The sequence below is a fragment of the Hyperolius riggenbachi genome, chromosome 11 (assembly GCF_040937935.1).
Source record: "Hyperolius riggenbachi isolate aHypRig1 chromosome 11, aHypRig1.pri, whole genome shotgun sequence".
NCBI classification, from domain to species: Eukaryota; Metazoa; Chordata; class Amphibia; order Anura; family Hyperoliidae; genus Hyperolius; species Hyperolius riggenbachi.
The window spans coordinates 194,326,251-194,345,148 of NC_090656.1; the positions used below are offsets into that span (position 1 = coordinate 194,326,251).

An 18,898-nucleotide genomic window follows, 5' to 3' on the forward strand; every position below is an offset into this window, starting at 1 on the left:
GGGGGGTCTTAGGTTTAGGCACCAACAGGGGGGTCTTAGGTTTAGGCACCAACAGGGGGGTCTAGGGGTTAGGGGTAGGTACAGGGAGGGTTACTTAGTAATTTTTTTTTTTAACGTTATTATACGTTTCACTATTTAAACGGAAGATTAACGTTTTTACAATTGCCGATTTCATGCACATTATTTAATGATTTATAACTTTATAAAACATTAATTTTAAACGAAATACAGTACAATTCATTTTTAAACGTTATCCATGCTTATCGTTTAAAACCCCGCGCCCTTTTTTCCCAGCGCCTCTTTTTAACGTACGCACCAGAGGTACCCTGAATAATAAGTAGCTTGAGGTGCCCCTGACTGAAGGGAGATCTTGACAGTGGAATGCTGAGAGTCGGGTGAGTAACCTCTCATTTACACTCCACTCGGGACTCTGCATAGGGAAGTAGGGAGGGAGGCACTCAGGGAGGGGAGTGAGCCACCTTTCCATCATCAGGCGCCTGTAGGCACAAGCCTACAGTGCCTTATGGTAAATCCTGACCTGAATGCAGTGATATTGTCCGTTGCGACGCAACAAAAGGGCCCTTAGCGGGAAGCAGGAAATTTGGGTGCCTGCTACTACTGGAAGTTTGGGCGCTGCCATAGGTGCCCATTGAAATAGCGTCATTGAGAAGAAATTTTGCGAGCACTAGCGCCTAAATTATTGCTCAATGCAATATCAATGAGCACCTACAGCGGCGCCTGAAAAATCATGATTTTGTTTTATTTTTGCTGCGGGGGTGATGATTGACAGCAGGGAGGAGGGAGATAAGGTTAGGCGTGGGGGGGGGGGGGGGAGGTTAGGGTTAGGTAGGGTCAGGTAGGGTGTTTGTGAAGAGGGTTGGTTAGAGTTAGGTGTTAGGTAGGGTGTTTGTGCAGGGGATTGGGGGGGGGGTTCTGTGTGAGAGTAGGGTTAGGTTTAGCTATAGGAAAATAGCAGTATTTAAAGTGTACAAAAAGCGTCTCCTGGACCATACTTACCTGGAGCTTCCTTAAGCCCCTTTGAGGCCGCTCGCCCCTCGCACGTCTACCTGGGTGGCTCCTGTCCTTCGCAATTTGGACAGCAAGCTTGGCTAAAGGGTCCCATACACTCAGCCGATTTTCTGGCCGATCGATCGATGGCCAATCGACCGATCGATGATCGATTTCGATGGATTTCCATCGAACTGGCAAGGTGGAAAATCTAGGTCGATCTGATGAGATTGCTTATCATTTTGCATTGGCCCTAATGGAAATCTGATGGCAAAAAAATGGCATCAGATCGAATTTCAATAGATTTCAAACTGAAATCTATTGGAATTCTATCCTAGTAAAAAATGTTCTAAAAACACATCAGATAGATAAGAAATACATCTGATGATCTATCTGCTGCTAATCTGATGAGTGTATGGGCACCTTAAGTTGTGTTTTGTCTCACAGTTACAACGGGGGAGCGCACCTGGCTGGGCTGCGTATGCGTGATGAAGTGGGACTCGGCCAAGCTTTCGGGACGCAGGACAGGAGCCACCCCTCAAGGGAGCTTGAAGTAACCCGGAGCTGAAGAAACGACAAAAATTGATACTTATGCGCAGAGTTCCGCGCATGCACAGAAGATGCGACTGAGACAGTTACTGGGGCTGGTTGCGGCTGAATGGCAGACCACAGGAGAACAGCGAGGGCCTCACACATGTTTATGCTGCTGGAGGACGCAGAGGGAAAGTATTGATTTTTGTAGGTTCTTCAGCTCTGGTACACTTTAAAGCAGTAGGATTAGCCATACTATGCCAGGGAAAAAACACATATATAAGTAAATACTTGATCTACTTACATAACACATGTATTGTACTGTCCACGTTTTGATTTCAGTGAATGTTGTATAGTAAATGAACAGAATTCTGTTCCTGGTGGGAACAATGTCTTTTGCCCACAGTTTAGGCTAAATACTAATGTCATTTCTGCCCTTTACTTTTTTCGTTTCTCCTCCAATCCCCTCCTCCAAGTCACCTCAGCCTTGCTTGTAAACACAAGTGAGCAGAGGATCATGTTTCAGAAAGGCAGCTAGGCAGGGAAATAAATGGAAGAGGAGGAAAATAATATAGATAAAAAGAACCCCCAGCATGCAACTGTTTGGCACTGACTATTAAAGGGCCAGTGCTCCTAAAGTATGTGATAACTCCAAATCATAACGGCAGAAAAAGTTTTGAATGCAGGATTAGCATCTGTATCACTTAATATACTTAGACCAGTTGCTGTTGAAATTTGATTTTTATGGTGACAATCCCGCTTTAAGGAAGCCCCAGGTAAGTATGGTACCTGAGATGCTTTTCATCTCAGGTTCCCTTCAATACCAATATTTTACGATCCTTCGTTACACTTTAATAGTAGAATATCTGTAAATTTCCTGAGCCCCCAAATTTCCGGGCGCCCTTTTGTTACGTATGCCCTTAGACTGAGGCAGCTTCAGTGCACCATATCAGCTCATTACAGATACTCCAGAGGCAAAAGAGACTTTTCTCTTAGTGTAGAGCCGGTCATTTCCTCCTCATCAGATTCTGCCCCAGTTCAGTGGAATAGGATGGATAGTCCACACAGACCTTTCCCTGAAGGATAAGAGCTCCAAGGTACTCAGCATCAGTTTTCCATCTAGTTGCAGTGAAGTTAAACCTTTGTTCTCACTGAAAAAGAAAAGGGTGAAGATACATAAAGGTGCCCATATACTTGTCGAGTTTCCCTGGCAGATTTGTCCATTATTGAATCTGGCGTAGATCAATGCTGCAACTTCGATCAATTTCCAGACAAAAGCGATATCTCAAGACGGAAAGATTTTGCTAGAAAGAGGGTTCTTGGGTGCATGGCAGTAGATTGTGGGGCGGCCGATGGACCTATCCCAGGGCCCATGCAAAGTGATGCCAGAGGAGCGCACACTCACCTGTCCACCGCCGCGCTCCTTGTTTCCTCTCTCCTGTTCCCTTGTGATCTGGGGTTATGTACGTTACGTGACTACATACATGCCGTGGGGTCACGGCGGTACAGGTGCCCGAGCAGGGATGGAGAGAAAACACAGGAGGACAGTGGTAAGGTGAGTGAGCTCCACTGCCAACCCTCTAAACGGTCCTCAGGGGAGCACATTTTAGAAGGGTGGAGACCTGGAGGCCCTGCAATGCATTGGCGAATCCACTGTTTTTTTAATATATTTCAAGGTGAAACCTTAAAAATTGATTTTCTGTGTGTGGCAGTATAATAATAGGTACACAGACACGATACAATTTTCTGACAGACTTACTGTCATATCGACTATTTCCAACAAGTCCGAACTGATTTCCTATCGATTTTCCATAGAAGTAAACAAAAAAAATTGATCGGAAATGGCCCAAGTGCTTCCGAAGACTGCCAAATACCACCCAACGCAGAAGAGAGCAGCCCACAACCGAATGGGCATGGACTGCTAACAGGGGAGCCTGCGGGGTGAACGCGGAGACCGGAAGAAGAACGGGAAGGCTCTATAGGACCCAGAGCCTTCCCTCTCCTTAGATGAGTATCTGTTTTCCTATTTATTTTTATTTTCCCTTCAGACTCCCTTTAATTAATTTTGTTTGAAAACATAATCAGGAACTGTAATTTCGCAATTTCACATCATTTTTGTGTAATTTTGTGCCGTCTTTAGCGGTTAATAGCAAAACCCTTATACATGCCATTGTCCTCAACATACCTACATATGTTAACCCATTCGCGTTCCGTCGTTTTCACGTGAGAAATTTTCACCTCCCATTCATTAGCCTATAACTTTATCACTACTTATCACAATGAACTGATCTATATCTTGTTTTTTCCGCCACCAATTAGGCTTTCTTTGGGGGGTACATTTTGCTAAGAGCCACTTTACCGTAAATGCATTTTAACAGGAAGAATAAGAAAAAAATGGAAAAATTCATTATTGCTCAGTTTTCAGCCATTATAGTTTTAAAATAATACATGCCTCCTAAATTAAAACTCACGTATTGTATTTGCCCATATGTCCCGGTTATTACACCGTTAAAATCATGTCCCTATCACAATGTATGGCGACAATATTTTATTTGGAAATAAAGGTGCATTTTTTCCATTTTGCATCTATCACTATTTACAAGTTTAAAATAAAAAAATATAGAAATATTTCATCTTTACATTGATATTTAAAAAGTTTAGACTATTAGGTAAATATTTACATTTTTTTTCAATTGTAATGTTTTTTGTTTTTTTTTATAGTAAACATTTTATTTGGGTAGTTTTGGGAGGGTGGGAGGTAAACAATAGATTTATAATGTAAATGTGTGTTAATTTTTATTTTTTTTTACTTTCAGGTGTAGTATTACTTTTTGGCCACAAGATGGCGGCCATGAGTTTGTTTACATGACGTCACTCTAAGCGTAACACACGCTTAGAGTGACGCATCGGGGAGGGAACAGCCAGAAAAAGCACAGCTTCCGAGAGAAGCTGTCGCTTTTTCAGCGGGGGAGAGGAATCAGTGATCGGGCACCATAGCCCAATACACTGATTCTGTGGCTACCGAATCCGCGGCCGGGAGTGCGCGTGCACACGCGCGATCGACCGCGGGAGCGCGCATGGTTCCTGGACGTAGTTTCTACGTCCAGGAACCAAAATAGGTTAAGGAGAAGAATGAGAACAAGTAAAAAAAATTGTTTTTCAAAAAGAAATAAAGACAGGTGCAACTCTAAAAATTAGAGTGGCAAAAGTCCATTTATTTCAGTAATTCAACTTAAAGGGACTCCGAGCAGTGCAGAAACTATGGAAAGATGCACATCATTTTAAAGCTCTCTTTCTCCTCTTTCCAATGATATATAAACCGCCACCCTACGCCTTTTAGTTTTCGCTATTTTCGCGATTGAAATTGCCGCGGCTGCGATTTCGATCGCGAAAATAGAGAAAACTAAAAGGCGTAGGGCAACGATGTAGGTGTCGTCAGAAAGAGGAGAAAGAGAGCTTTAAAATGATATCCATCAAGCCATAGTTATATTGTATTACACAGGGCGACTTTTTGTCAAAGTCAGCAGCTGCATTCAGCAGAATGGAGCTGCTGACACTGGGGAAAGTGTCGTCCTGTGTAATACAATATAACTATGGCTTGATGGATATCATTTTAAAGCTCTCTTTCTCCTCTTTCTGACGACACCTACATCGTTGCCCTACGCCTTTTAGTTTTCTCTATTTTCGCGATCGAAATCGCGGTCGCGGCAATTTCAATCGCAAAAATAGCGAAAACTAAAAGACGTAGGGTGGTGGTTTATATATCATTGGAAAGAGGAGAAAGAGAGCTTTAAAATGATGTGCATCTTTCCATAGTTTCTGCACTGCTCGGAGTCCCTTTAAAAGGTGAAACTAATATATGAAATAGACTCATTACATGCAAAGAGAGATATTTCAAGCCTTTATTTGTTATAATTTTGATGATTATGGCTTACAGCTTATGAGAACCCCAAAATCAAAATCTCAGACCGTATATTAGAATATTGTGAAAATGTTTAATATTCTAGGCTCAAAGTGTCAGACTCACATATTAGTTTGCACTTTTAAGTTAAATTACTTTACTGAAATCAATGGACTTTTGCATGATATTTTAATTTTTACTTTTAAAGTTTTACTTGTATGCAATTCACTTTTTCTTTTAAGTTTTCTCCTACGATATTATTTTTTATATTTTTTTAAAATAATATTTAAGCACTTTGCTACTGAAAAAATACCAAAAACTGTTGAAAAATTTGGGGGGGATATTTTCTTGCTTGCTGGTGGTTTAAAAACCATTTTATAGACTTATATTATTTTTACATTATTATTATTATTATTATATTACAATATTATATTGTTACCTATATTACCTGTTAGAAAATCTGGGAGAAAAAGTGAATTGCATATGGGCCCCTGTAGTTTTTGAGAAAATCGATTTTAAAAATGCAAAGGAAAAATTGTTTTTGAACTGTTTTTTTTGTTTTGGTTTTTTTTTGCATTTTTAAAATGTATTTTTAAAAACTACAAATTTTTTTTATTTATTTTTTTTTTAACTTCTTCCCACTTTTCTCCTTAACATACGTAGCCATTTTGGTGACAATAGCATGTATGGGAGCTTTGCTATTAACTGTTAAATTCAGCATGAAATTGCACAAATAATTACAAATGGATTATACAAAATCAAATGTCCAAATCGTAATTGTGAAATGTTTAATTAGCAGATTACAATCATCACTAGTGAATCGATACTAATCAGACCGGCATGTATCATTTTGCCACATTGGGTGACGATCTATTATTATTATTATTTAGTATTTATATAGCGCCTGTATCTTCCGCAGCGCTTTACAGAGTATATGTTGTCTTGTCACATAACTGTCCCTCAGAGGAGCTCACAATCTGATCCCTACCACTGTCACATGTCTATGTATGTATCGCATAGTGTATGTATCGTAGTCTAGGGCCATTTTAGGGGTAAACCAATTAACTTATCTGTATGTTTTGGGGTGTGGGTGGAAACTGGAGTGCCCAGAGGAAACCCACCCAGACATGGGGAGGACATACAAACTTCATGCAGATAGTGCCCTGGCTGGGATTCAAACCAGGGACCCAGTGCTGCAAAGTGGGTGCGCTAATCACTACGCCACTGTGCTGCCCATCTATAAACAGGGGCGTAACTAGATGTAATAGGGCCGCCTGCAAAAATGAAAGCATGAGGCCCCCTTGGTCCCCAAACCCCATGCAGGTCGCGTGATTGGGAGATGGCGAATGGCAGCACAGAGTGTTCTGCTGTGAAGCAGCATCTGGAAACAGGAAAAAATGACAGACACTCCCGCTACTCTGCCTGGCAGGAGGAGGTGACAGGGGCATTTTGAGCAAACAGGGAGGCTTTTTTTGCTAATTGACTGCACTTGCAGTTGGTGAGGGGGAGGGCCCCCCAAAGCCTCTGGGCCCCCCTGCAATGGCAGGGTTTGCAGGGGTGATTGCTACGCCCATGGGTTACCTATATAGGTGGCCATACATATATAGATTTGCCGCAGATTCGACCATTAGATTTCTGGCAGATACCTGTCAAGTCGAATCTGACAGGAATTTATCTGATGTGTGCCATACACTAGGAACAGATTTCCAATACATTTCAGAATAAAATCTTTTGGAAATCTATCTAAATGCATTATTGGACCATTAGATCCAATGCAACTCTATGGGCCATCGATCTGCTGCCCAGCAGCAAATCGACCTAGATCTTCCATTCTGTCAGATAGATCAAAATCGATCGAAATTGACCACAAATCGATCGATAGATTTTAAAGAATCGATTTCTGATTGATCGATGGCTGAAATCGGCCCCTTAAGGCCCATACACATGTCGGATTTCCGTGAACGACGGGTCGTTTGAACGTCCCGTCGTTCGCCCTCTAAATCGGGCGTGTGTACAGACTGTCGTTCGCTTGATAAGGGTGAGGTTGAGCGATCAAAAACTCACCCTTATCAAGCGAACGACAGTCTGTACACACGCCTGATTTAGTGGGCGAACGACGGAACGACGGGACGTTCAAACGACCCGTCGTTCGCGGAAATCCAACGTGTGTATGGGCCTTTATAAAGGATATCTGTACAACCCATAAGATTCTGCATGATGATCTCTTCCATCTACATTCTATAGCTATCTTATCAGTTGCTACTGAAAGCAGATGACAATGGCAGAGGGTCACCTCCTCAGCAGTGAGAGGACAGTGTGGAAGAACACTGGTGAGAAGAGAATTCTCTTGCATGACAACTGCTGTATCCTTACAATAGCAGTCACCAGGGGGAGGGGATTACAAGCACCCCTCTCTCTAACTGGATGTAAAATAATACCAAATGGCCATTGATGGAGACAGGGGAGAATGTCTTGGTGATTTGGGATTTCATTACAATAGAAGGGCTGAGAAAATGGGAGGAGATAAGAAGACATACACATCTGCTTACAATGCTTTCCACTAATCTCTCCTTTTGTAAGGTAATTAGCAGAGCTCATTCTCTAAAATGATTACTGTCCATCAGTGCATTGTAACTCATTCTCTGCTGTGATTAAGAAGGTCACTTAAAGGCCCATACACACGTCGGATTTTAGCGAACGACCCGTCGTTTGAACGTTCCGTCGTTCGGACGTGTTCGCGTCAAATCCGACGTGTGTACAGACTATCGTTCGGGTGATAAGACTGGTTACCAGCGATCCGCCCGGCGGATCGTTGGTAACCAGTCTTATCACCCAAACGATAGTCTGTACACACGTCGGATTTGACGCGAAAACGTCCGAACGACAGAACGTTCAAACGACGGGTCGTTCGCTAAAATCCGACGTGTGTATGGGCCTTAAGGGTAATGAATCTGGGAAGGCATAGATTATATGTGTCCTAATGCTGGGCATACACGGCTCGATACTTCTTATCAATCGAGCCGCTGATGGCTCGATTGATCATTTCCGACAGGTCCGATTGCCCGCCGGATCGATTCCGCACTCGATACCGGCGGGCAGAACAATAGAAAAAACGAAGCGCTGATTAGGAAGCGCCCGCGGGGACGAGCGGGAATCGATCCGCACGCGCAGATGAGCAGCGACGCGTCGGCATCAAGCCGCTGGCTCAATACCGGCGCAAAAACGAGCCGTGTATGCCCAGCATAATAAAGAGAATTCCAGTAGGGAAGAAATATGATATATTTATGTATATGTACATATATATATATATATATATATATATATATATATATATATATATATATATATATATTTAGAGCAGACCTCTTCCACAGCACTGCAGAGTATTTTGTCTTGTCGCTTAAAGGACAACTGTAGTGAGGTATATGGAGGCTGCCATATTTTTTTCTTTTTAAACAATACCAGTTGCCTGCCGGCCCTGCTGATCTATTTGGCTGCAGTAGTGTCTGAATCACACCAGAAACAGGCAGGGAACACACTTTCGTGCGCGTTTTCTGCACAGAAAAACTGAGAACTCATGTTAATCAATGGGCTAGTGCACACTTACTGTGTTGTTCGTGCGCAGAAAAAAAAACTCACATTCTGCATGATGACTCTGCACATTTTGTCAGTTTCCTCTATCATTTACATCAGCTGCTGTGAAAAAAACGCGCGCGTTTTCCTGCATGGAAACACACTTGGTGTGCAGAAAAAGTATGCAGAAAAACGCGCGCAGAAAACTGAAAGTCAAGTGTGTTCCCTGCCTGAATCTTGTCAGATCTGTTGCATGCTTGTTCAGGGTCGATAGTTAAACGTATTAGAGGCAGAGGATCAGCAGGACAGCCAGGCAACTGGTATTGCTTAAAAGGAAGTAAATATGGCACCATCCATATCACCCTCACTACAGTTGTCCTTGTCCCTCAGAGGGGCTCACAATCTAATCCCTACCATAGTCCTATGTCTATGTATGTATCTATCGTGTAGTGTATTATAGTCTAGGGCCAATTTATGGGGAAGCGAATTAACTAATCTGTATGTTTTGGGATGTGGGAGGAAACCGGAGTGCCCGGAGGAAACTCACACAGACATGGGGAGAACATACAAACGCCTTGCAGGTAGTGCCCTGGCTGGGATTCAAACCAGGGCACTCCAAGGTGAGAGCGCTGATCACTATGCAACCGTGCTGCCCATAATTAAGGTCCCACCGAGATTTGAACTGGAAGATGGCTGGATTCAGACTCAGTCCAGAGTGCTAACCATTACACCAGGGAACCACATATACAGTATATATTATTTAGTATTTATAGCACCTACATCTTCTACAGCGCTGCACAGAGTACATGGTCACGGCACTAACTGTCCCTCAAAGGACCTCACAATCTAATCCCTACCATAGTCACATGTCCATCATAGTCAAGGGACAATTTTAGGGGGAAGCCAATTAGTGTATCTAAATGTTTTGGGGATGTTACAGGAAACCCATGCAAACATGGGGGGGTACAAACTCCCTGCAGGTAGGGACTCTGTATTTTAATATGAATTTGACCTAAAAACAGCTAAAAGTCCTAAAATTAGATGAAGACTTCTATGGTAGATTTCCTGCATAATCAAATGGAATGTCCAGTCTCTCTGTAATCTGGTGTATACCTACTGGTTATTCTAGCAGCTTGGAGGGGGCGGGGTATACCTGGGATATTTGATTCATGTGGGGACATAATTGAGGAATTTATTATATGGTGTGTGCACATGGGGGGTGGGAGGGGAGGAATAGTGGTCAGTAATGGCCCTCAGTTATAGGTTCACATCCAGTGTTGCCAACTCATCCCTTTAATTTCTGACACATATAAATTATACAGGTTTTGTGGCTAGGTAGATGCAGTTAAGGCACTGATTATGTGCAAATAGCTCCAGAACCTGCATAACTTAGATGTGTCAGTAATTAAAGGGATGTGTTGGCAACACTGTTCACATCTCAGGTGGCTGTAAAAAACGTCTTGGCCAAGAATCTATGGTGTGTACCCCTGACATTGCCCAAAGATCCGACACACTGGATCTATAGCGACAAGGATGCTCCATTGACCCCTAAACACATTGTACTCTTCCCTACCCCACCTGCCGGAAGCTGCTACCTCACCCTGCCTCCCCCCTCTATAGCAACCGATGCATCACCAACCTTTTGACCTCTAGGCTAGCAGTGCGCCTGTACCGCAATCAGAACATCACTGGGATAGATGGGGGTCACATAGGGGACACTAAAGTGGAGGGTCTCAGAATGGGGACATTAGAGGGGGAGGAGGGAGGGACATAGGGGACATTGAAAATAGTGAGGAGGGCGAGCAAATTGGGAATAGTGCTAGGCTGGGACAGAAGGAGGGCACAATGAGGACGCTCGAGTGGAGGGGGATTGCAGGTGGTGCGCAAGAGGGGAGGGGCCATAGTAGGGACACTAAATACAGGAAGAGGGGCACTATGGGGACAATACTGGGACTGAAGGAGACAGAAGTTGTGACAGTAACTACAGGGGAGGGGGCCTCAGTGGGGGCATTTAATGAGAAGAGGGGCCCCAGTGGGCACATTATGAGAGGGCTTTGGGGGAGGGATGCCAATTGTGGAGGAAGGGACCTAAATTACAGGGGAGTTTGCACAGAAAGTCTATCTCCTCCAATCTTGCAGCACCCAGTTACTTATTTCCCTGACACTTGTGCTTGGAATCAAAAAGGCTGGTAAAAGTAAAAGTCTCGGGTAGTGAAACATAAAGCGGGCTTTGCAACTCACACTAACCAATACTCATTTTTCAGTTTCTATTTTATCTTTGGTGTTGCTTTTCCTTTCTCACAGGTTCTCTTTGACACCCAGGCTGCTGTGAAACAAAGGGATGGTTTTCTGCAGGTGACACTGTGTTGACCCTTGTCTGTGTCACATAGTGTAATTAACTATTCCTTCACCTGTGGTCCCCCATCCCCCATCATCTCCACACCTCTAGGGGGCTGACTCAGAGGGCCTCCATTGTCTTTCAGGATGAGTCACTAGAGTATCACAGATGACATGGTGACAGGCCTAAAGCAGGCCATACACTGGCTCGATTCCCGGCCGTTTCGACAGCAGATTCGATCCTGGGATCGAATCTGCTGCCAATCGCTCGCGGTAAACGCAGCCGCCGATCCGATTTCCTCCCGAAATCGGATCGGTCCGTCGATCGCGCCGTGCAGGAAATTACCCTCGATCGCCCGCGGGTAAAGTGCGCGTCGCTAGCGGCGGCTGATCCGATCAAGAATACATTACCTGAGGCTGGCTCCCGGGCGTCTTCTCCGCATTGCACGGCTCTGTTCCGGCTCCATCCATCCCGGCGCTTCCTGTGTCACTGAAGTGACCAGGAAGTTCAAATAGAGGGCGCTCTATTTGAACTTCCTGGTCACGGAGTAACACAGGAAGCGCCGTAATGGAGCCGGAACAGAGCCGTGCAATGCGGAGAAGATGCCCGGGAGCCAGCGTCAGGTAATGTATGCGCGGGGGGGGGGGGGGGGGGGGGACAGGCGGCAGGAGCAGCTCAGCAGATGGTGAATCGGTTTCAGGCTGAAATCGATTCACAATCTGTTTGCAGTAAAGGCAGCCATACGATCCCTCTCTGATCAGATTCGATCAGATAGGGATCTGTCAGCTGGTCGATCTAATGGCACATCGACCAGTGTATGGCCACCTTAAGTCAGCCGAGATTAGAGGTTTCCACATACACACATCATCAGTATCTGCACACGACAACCGCCAAACTGATCCACTTGTTCTGACAAAATCTGGGGAATATCAATCACGTCCATTGATAACAATGGAGGGCGAGAATTGGGGCAAATAGTAATGTCTGAGCACAAAAGAGAATGACTTTCCTTTGCTTGGCATGTAGCTAATGTTGTGCAACTGTGAAACGGGACCATATAAGCCATCCACATATTGGTGATCAGAACTGGATCAGGTCACGGTACTCTTGCAACAGCCGCTACGTGGTGTATGCCGTGGAATCAGGGCCGGTCCTGGACTTTCTGCTGCCTGAGGCAAAGATCGTAAAGGCGCCCCCCCCCCCCCCCCCAATATTTCTACATAACATGAGCGGCGGCCGGCGGCAGCCAGCCAGCCTTATCATCATCATCGACACGTCGGCGGCGCTCGCTGCTCAGTGACTGACCGTGACAATCAGCCGCAGCCAGGGCAGCAGAGCGGGCGGCAGCCGCCGCCATCAAATCAGCAGGCTTAGGCACTAGGCAGCGTCACCAGCATGCAGCCTTGGAGGAGACAGGAGAGGCTGCAGAGCTCGGAGTCGTCGGACTCGGAGGCCGGCGGCAACAGTGCAGTTTCTAGGCTAAAATGCACCCAGGGCGAGGGTGTAAAAATTGCGCCCCCCCCCCCGGTATAGGTAACCAGCTATAGGTCCCCCCCGAGTATAGGTGGCCAGGCATGGGTGAGCCAGTAAAGTTGCCCCCAGTATAGGTTAGCCAGGTAGTTGCCTCCAGTATAGGTAGCCAGTATAGTTGCCCCCAGTATGTTAGATAGGCAGGCACCCCCCCCCCCGGTATAAGTTGGATAAGTAGGTGCCCCCAGTACAGGTTAGCTAGGTAGGTGCCTCCAATATAGGTAGCCAGTATAGTTGCCCCCAGCGTAGGTTAGATAGGTAGGTACCCCCAGTATAGGTTAGTGAGGTAGGTGCCCCCAGTATAGGTAGCCAGTATAGCTGCCACCTGTATAGGCTAGCTAGGTAGGTAGGTGCCCCCAATACAGGTTAGATAAGTGCCCCCAGTATAGGTTAGATAGGTAGCTTCCCCCCAGTATAGGTTAGATTAGGTCGCTGCCCTTCAGTATAGGTTAGATTAGGTAGGTGCCCCCAGTACAGGTTAGATTAGGTAGGTGCCCCCAGTATAGATTAGATAGGTAGCTGCCCCCAGCATAGGTTAGACAGGTAGCTGCCCCCACCATAGGTTAGATAGGTAGCTGCCCCCCAGTATAGGTTAGATAGGTAGCTGCCCCCCAGTACAGGTTAGATTAGGTAGGTGCCCCCAGTATAGGATAGATAGGTAGCTGCCCCCAGTACAGGTTAGATTAGGTAGGTGCCCCCCAGTATAGGATAGATAGGTAGCTGCCCCCAGTATAGGTTAGATAGGTAGCTGCCCCCCAGTATAGGTAAGATAGGTAGCTGCCCCCCAGTACAGGTTAGATTAGGTAGGTGCCCCCCAGTATAGGATAGATAGGTAGCTGCCCCCAGTATAGGTTAGATAGGTAGCTGCCCCCCAGTATAGGTTAGATAGGTAGCTGCCCCCCAGTACAGGTTAGATTAGGTAGGTGCCCCCCAGTATAGGATAGATAGGTAGCTGCCCCCAGTACAGGTTAGATTAGGTAGGTGCCCCCAGTATAGATTAGATAGGTAGCTGCCCCCAGCATAGGTTAGACAGGTAGCTGCCCCCCAGCATAGGTTAGATAGGTAGCTGCCCCCCAGTATAGGTTAGATAGGTAGCTGCCCCCCAGTACAGGTTAGATTAGGTAGGTGCCCCCCAGTATAGGATAGATAGGTAGCTGCCCCCAGTACAGGTTAGATTAGGTAGGTGCCCCCCAGTATAGGATAGACAGGTAGCTGCCCCCAGTATAGGTTAGATAGGTAGCTGCCCCCCAGTATAGGTTAGATAGGTAGCTGCCCCCCAGTACAGATTAGATTAGGTAGGTGCCCCCCAGTATAGGATAGATAGGTAGCTGCCCCCAGTACAGGTTAGATTAGGTAGGTGCCCCCCAGTATAGGATAGATAGGTAGCTGCCCCCAGTATAGGTTAGATAGGTAGCTGCCCCCCAGTGTAGGTTAGATAGGTAGCTGCCCCCCAGTGTAGGTTAGATAGGTAGCTGCCCCCCAGTATAGGATAGATAGGTAGCTGCCCCCCAGTATAGGTTAGATAGGTAGCTGCCCCCCAGTATAGGTTAGATAGGTAGCTGCCCCCCAGTATAGGTTAGATAGGTAGCTGCCCCCCAGTATAGGATAGATAGGTAACTGGCCCCCAGTATAGGTTAGATTAGGTAGGTGCCCCCCAGTATAGGATAGATAGGTAGCTGCCCCTAGTACAGGTTAGATTAGGTAGGTGCCCCCCAGTATAGGATAGATAGGTAGCTGCCCCTAAAACAGGTTAGATTAGGTAGGTGCCCCCCAGTATAGGATAGATAGGTAGCTGCCCCCAAAACAGGTTAGATTAGGTAGGTGCCCCCCAGTATAGGATAGATAGGTAGCTGCCCCCAAAACAGGTTAGATTAGGTAGGTGCCCCCCAGTATAGGATAGATAGGTAGCTGCCCCTAGTACAGGTTAGATTAGGTAGGTGCCCCCCAGTATAGGATAGATAGGTAGCTGCCCCCAAAACAGGTTAGATTAGGTAGGTGCCCCCCAGTATAGGATAGATAGGTAGCTGCCCCCAAAACAGGTTAGATTAGGTAGCTGCCCCCCAGTATAGGTTAGATAGGTAGCTGCCCCCCAGTATAGGTTAGATAGGTAGCTGCCCCCCAGTATAGGATAGATAGGTAGCTGCCCCCCAGTACAGGTTAGATTAGGTAGGTGCCCCCAGTATAGGATAGATAGGTAGCTGCCCCCAGTACAGGTTAGATTAGGTAGGTGCCCCCCAGTATAGGATAGATAGGTAGCTGCCCCCAGTATAGGTTAGATAGGTAGCTGCCCCCCAGTATAGGTAAGATAGGTAGCTGCCCCCCAGTACAGGTTAGATTAGGTAGGTGCCCCCCAGTATAGGATAGATAGGTAGCTGCCCCCAGTATAGGTTAGATAGGTAGCTGCCCCCCAGTATAGGTTAGATAGGTAGCTGCCCCCCAGTACAGGTTAGATTAGGTAGGTGCCCCCCAGTATAGGATAGATAGGTAGCTGCCCCCAGTACAGGTTAGATTAGGTAGGTGCCCCCAGTATAGATTAGATAGGTAGCTGCCCCCAGCATAGGTTAGACAGGTAGCTGCCCCCCAGCATAGGTTAGATAGGTAGCTGCCCCCCAGTATAGGTTAGATAGGTAGCTGCCCCCCAGTACAGGTTAGATTAGGTAGGTGCCCCCCAGTATAGGATAGATAGGTAGCTGCCCCCAGTACAGGTTAGATTAGGTAGGTGCCCCCCAGTATAGGATAGACAGGTAGCTGCCCCCAGTATAGGTTAGATAGGTAGCTGCCCCCCAGTATAGGTTAGATAGGTAGCTGCCCCCCAGTACAGATTAGATTAGGTAGGTGCCCCCCAGTATAGGATAGATAGGTAGCTGCCCCCAGTACAGGTTAGATTAGGTAGGTGCCCCCCAGTATAGGATAGATAGGTAGCTGCCCCCAGTATAGGTTAGATAGGTAGCTGCCCCCCAGTGTAGGTTAGATAGGTAGCTGCCCCCCAGTGTAGGTTAGATAGGTAGCTGCCCCCCAGTATAGGATAGATAGGTAGCTGCCCCCCAGTATAGGTTAGATAGGTAGCTGCCCCCCAGTATAGGTTAGATAGGTAGCTGCCCCCCAGTATAGGTTAGATAGGTAGCTGCCCCCCAGTATAGGATAGATAGGTAACTGGCCCCCAGTATAGGTTAGATTAGGTAGGTGCCCCCCAGTATAGGATAGATAGGTAGCTGCCCCTAGTACAGGTTAGATTAGGTAGGTGCCCCCCAGTATAGGATAGATAGGTAGCTGCCCCTAAAACAGGTTAGATTAGGTAGGTGCCCCCCAGTATAGGATAGATAGGTAGCTGCCCCCAAAACAGGTTAGATTAGGTAGGTGCCCCCCAGTATAGGATAGATAGGTAGCTGCCCCCAAAACAGGTTAGATTAGGTAGGTGCCCCCCAGTATAGGATAGATAGGTAGCTGCCCCTAGTACAGGTTAGATTAGGTAGGTGCCCCCCAGTATAGGATAGATAGGTAGCTGCCCCCAAAACAGGTTAGATTAGGTAGGTGCCCCCCAGTATAGGATAGATAGGTAGCTGCCCCCAAAACAGGTTAGATTAGGTAGCTGCCCCCCAGTATAGGTTAGATAGGTAGCTGCCCCCCAGTATAGGTTAGATAGGTAGCTGCCCCCCAGTATAGGTTAGATAGGTAGCTGCCCCCCAGTATAGGATAGATAGGTAGCTGGCCCCCAGTATAGGTTAGATTAGGTAGGTGCCCCCCAGTATAGGATAGATAGGTAGCTGCCCCTAGTACAGGTTAGATTAGGTAGGTGCCCCCCAGTATAGGATAGATAGGTAGCTGCCCCCAAAACAGGTTAGATTAGGTAGGTGCCCCCCAGTATAGGATAGATAGGTAGCTTGCCCAGGTAGGTGCCCCCTCATAATGGCGGAGGGGGGAGCCGGAGCCGCGGGGAGGGCAGCCCGACCTCTCCCTCCCTCTCCCCGGGCCGCCCTCCATGCTCCCCCCTCGGACTTTAGGCAGCAGAGTTAGCGCGCAGGGAAGCGCTGCTGTACACAGCCTGTTACTCACCTCCCTGGATCCGATCGCCGCTCCCGCCCTGCTGGTCACAGGAAGCAGCCGCGTGTGTATCAGCCGGCTAGGCAGAGAGGAGACCAGCAGGGCGGGAGCGGCGATCGGATCCAGGGAGGTGAGTAACAGGCTGTGTACAGCAGCGCTTCCCTGCGCGCTAACTCTGCTGCCTAAAGTCCGAGGGGGGAGCATGGAGGGCGGCCCGGGGAGAGGGAGGGAGAGGTCGGGCTGCCCTCACCGCGGCTCTGGCTCCCCCCGCTCAGACAGTCACAGCCACTTCATCTGGTGCCGCCCCTCCACATCCTGCCGCCTGAGGAACCCGCCTCACCCCGCCTCATGGGCGGGCCGGCCCTGCGTGGAATGCCCATGTGAGTTACTATGTGTGCAAAACACCATTTGCAATGTGAAGATCAGCATTCAGGAGCATAAAGGTGCTATCAGAGGTCATGACCCGATGGTGGACAGTGCCACTCCAGTGCAGGGGAAGGGGGGGCACATTTTTTGGAAAGGGGCCACAGGGTGCTTAGGTTGCAGCAAGTAATTATTCAGGGACGGCACTACCATAGAGGTAAAGAGGGCAATTTTCCCGGGGCCCCCAAGTGCTGCTGGGCCCCCCAGGTCTCCCCTTGACTAGTGCTCCCCAGGGCCCCTGCAAAGTTTTGTCAGCATAGAAGCTAAATACCCCAGCGTGCTGCTCAATGCATTCTCCACATCTTCATACCTGATCACTGCCTCTTCACTATGACCCATTGCAGCTCATTAGGTAATAACATGCACCGGGTCACTGAGAAAAGGCGGCCCTGCGAGGATGAAGACAAAAGTGCATGGGCCAACGGAGCAGCGCACCGGGACAGGTGAGAAAAAACGATGTGGGGGCCCCAGGGAGTACAGTGATGTTGGGGGGGGGGGGAGGGAGATCTGAGGGGAGGGTGGCAGTTGACTCAGGGGCCCAGGGGGTGAATATGTTGTGGGGGAGGGGGGCAGGTTAATTTTGCCCCAGGGCCACATTGAGGCTTGAACCGGCCCTGTAATTGTGTGTGTGTGTGTTTTATATATATATATATATATATATATATATATATATATATGTTTCCATTTAGGTTGGAAAATTTTACTTATGCTTCAACCCCTCCTGCAAAAGTTCACTTTTAAAGTAAAACTGAAGCCAACCAGAATACTGACATATGGAGAAGAAAGGCTCTGGATCCCATAGAGCAGGGGTAGAGAACCTATGGCTCTGGAGCCAGATGTGGCTCTTCTGATGGCTACATCTGGCTCACAGATCAATCAGTAGGGGGTTAAAGGATACCCGAAGTGACGTGTGGTGACACAATGAGATAGACGTGTATGTACAGTGCCTAGCACACAAATAACTATGCTGTGTTCCTTTTTTTCTTTCTCTGCCTGAAAGAGTTAAATATCAGGTATGTAAGTGGCTGACTCAGTCCTGACAGGAAGTGACTACAGTGTGACTCTTACTGATAAGAAATTCCAACTATAAAACACTTTCTTAGCAGAAAGTGGCTTCTGAGAGCAGGAAAGAGATAAAGCGGGTCAATAGTTCATAGATATTAGCTCTGGCATAGTTCAATGAATGTGTCATTGAGCATAAACAATAAAACAGTTAAAACTTAAAAAGTAGATTTAAACATAAAATAAAACTGTGGAATATCTTAAAAAGTCATTTTTAGGAGAAGGAAGATAGATACAATCGTTTATTTCATTTGTTTATTTTCGCTTCGGGTGTCCTTTAACCAGCCGGGCGGTATGGACGAGCTCAGCTCGTCCATCACCGCCGGAGGCTGCCGCTCAGGCCCTGCTGGGCCGATTTTCATCAAATAAAGAGCAGCACACGCAGCCGGCACTTTGCCAGCCGCGTGTGCTGCCTGATCGCCGCCGCTCTGAGGCGATCCGCCGCGAGCAGCGGCGAAAGAGGGTCCCCCCAGCCGCCTGAGCCCAGCGTA

The 18,898-nt window shown here is 47.1% G+C and overlaps 1 protein-coding gene across 7 annotated transcripts in view; it reads right to left on the reverse strand.

The window, feature by feature from the left end:
- Positions 1-258: 258 nt before the first annotated feature.
- LOC137538056 (protein starmaker-like) overlaps positions 259-18,898 on the reverse strand; it is a 131,650-nt gene continuing 113,010 nt past the window's right edge. For 4 of the 7 annotated variants that reach the window (XM_068260016.1, XM_068260019.1, XM_068260015.1 and 1 more), the window contains one exon: positions 2,609-2,690. Coding sequence is in view for 2 of the 7 variants with exons in the window: in XM_068260018.1 (XP_068116119.1) it covers positions 2,561-2,690 (130 nt within the window). In the remaining 5 variants the exon portion in view is untranslated. Of the gene's footprint in view, positions 2,691-18,898 lie in introns of all 7 variants that reach the window. The other 3 variants (XM_068260018.1, XM_068260020.1, XM_068260022.1) reach the window with 3 other exon arrangements.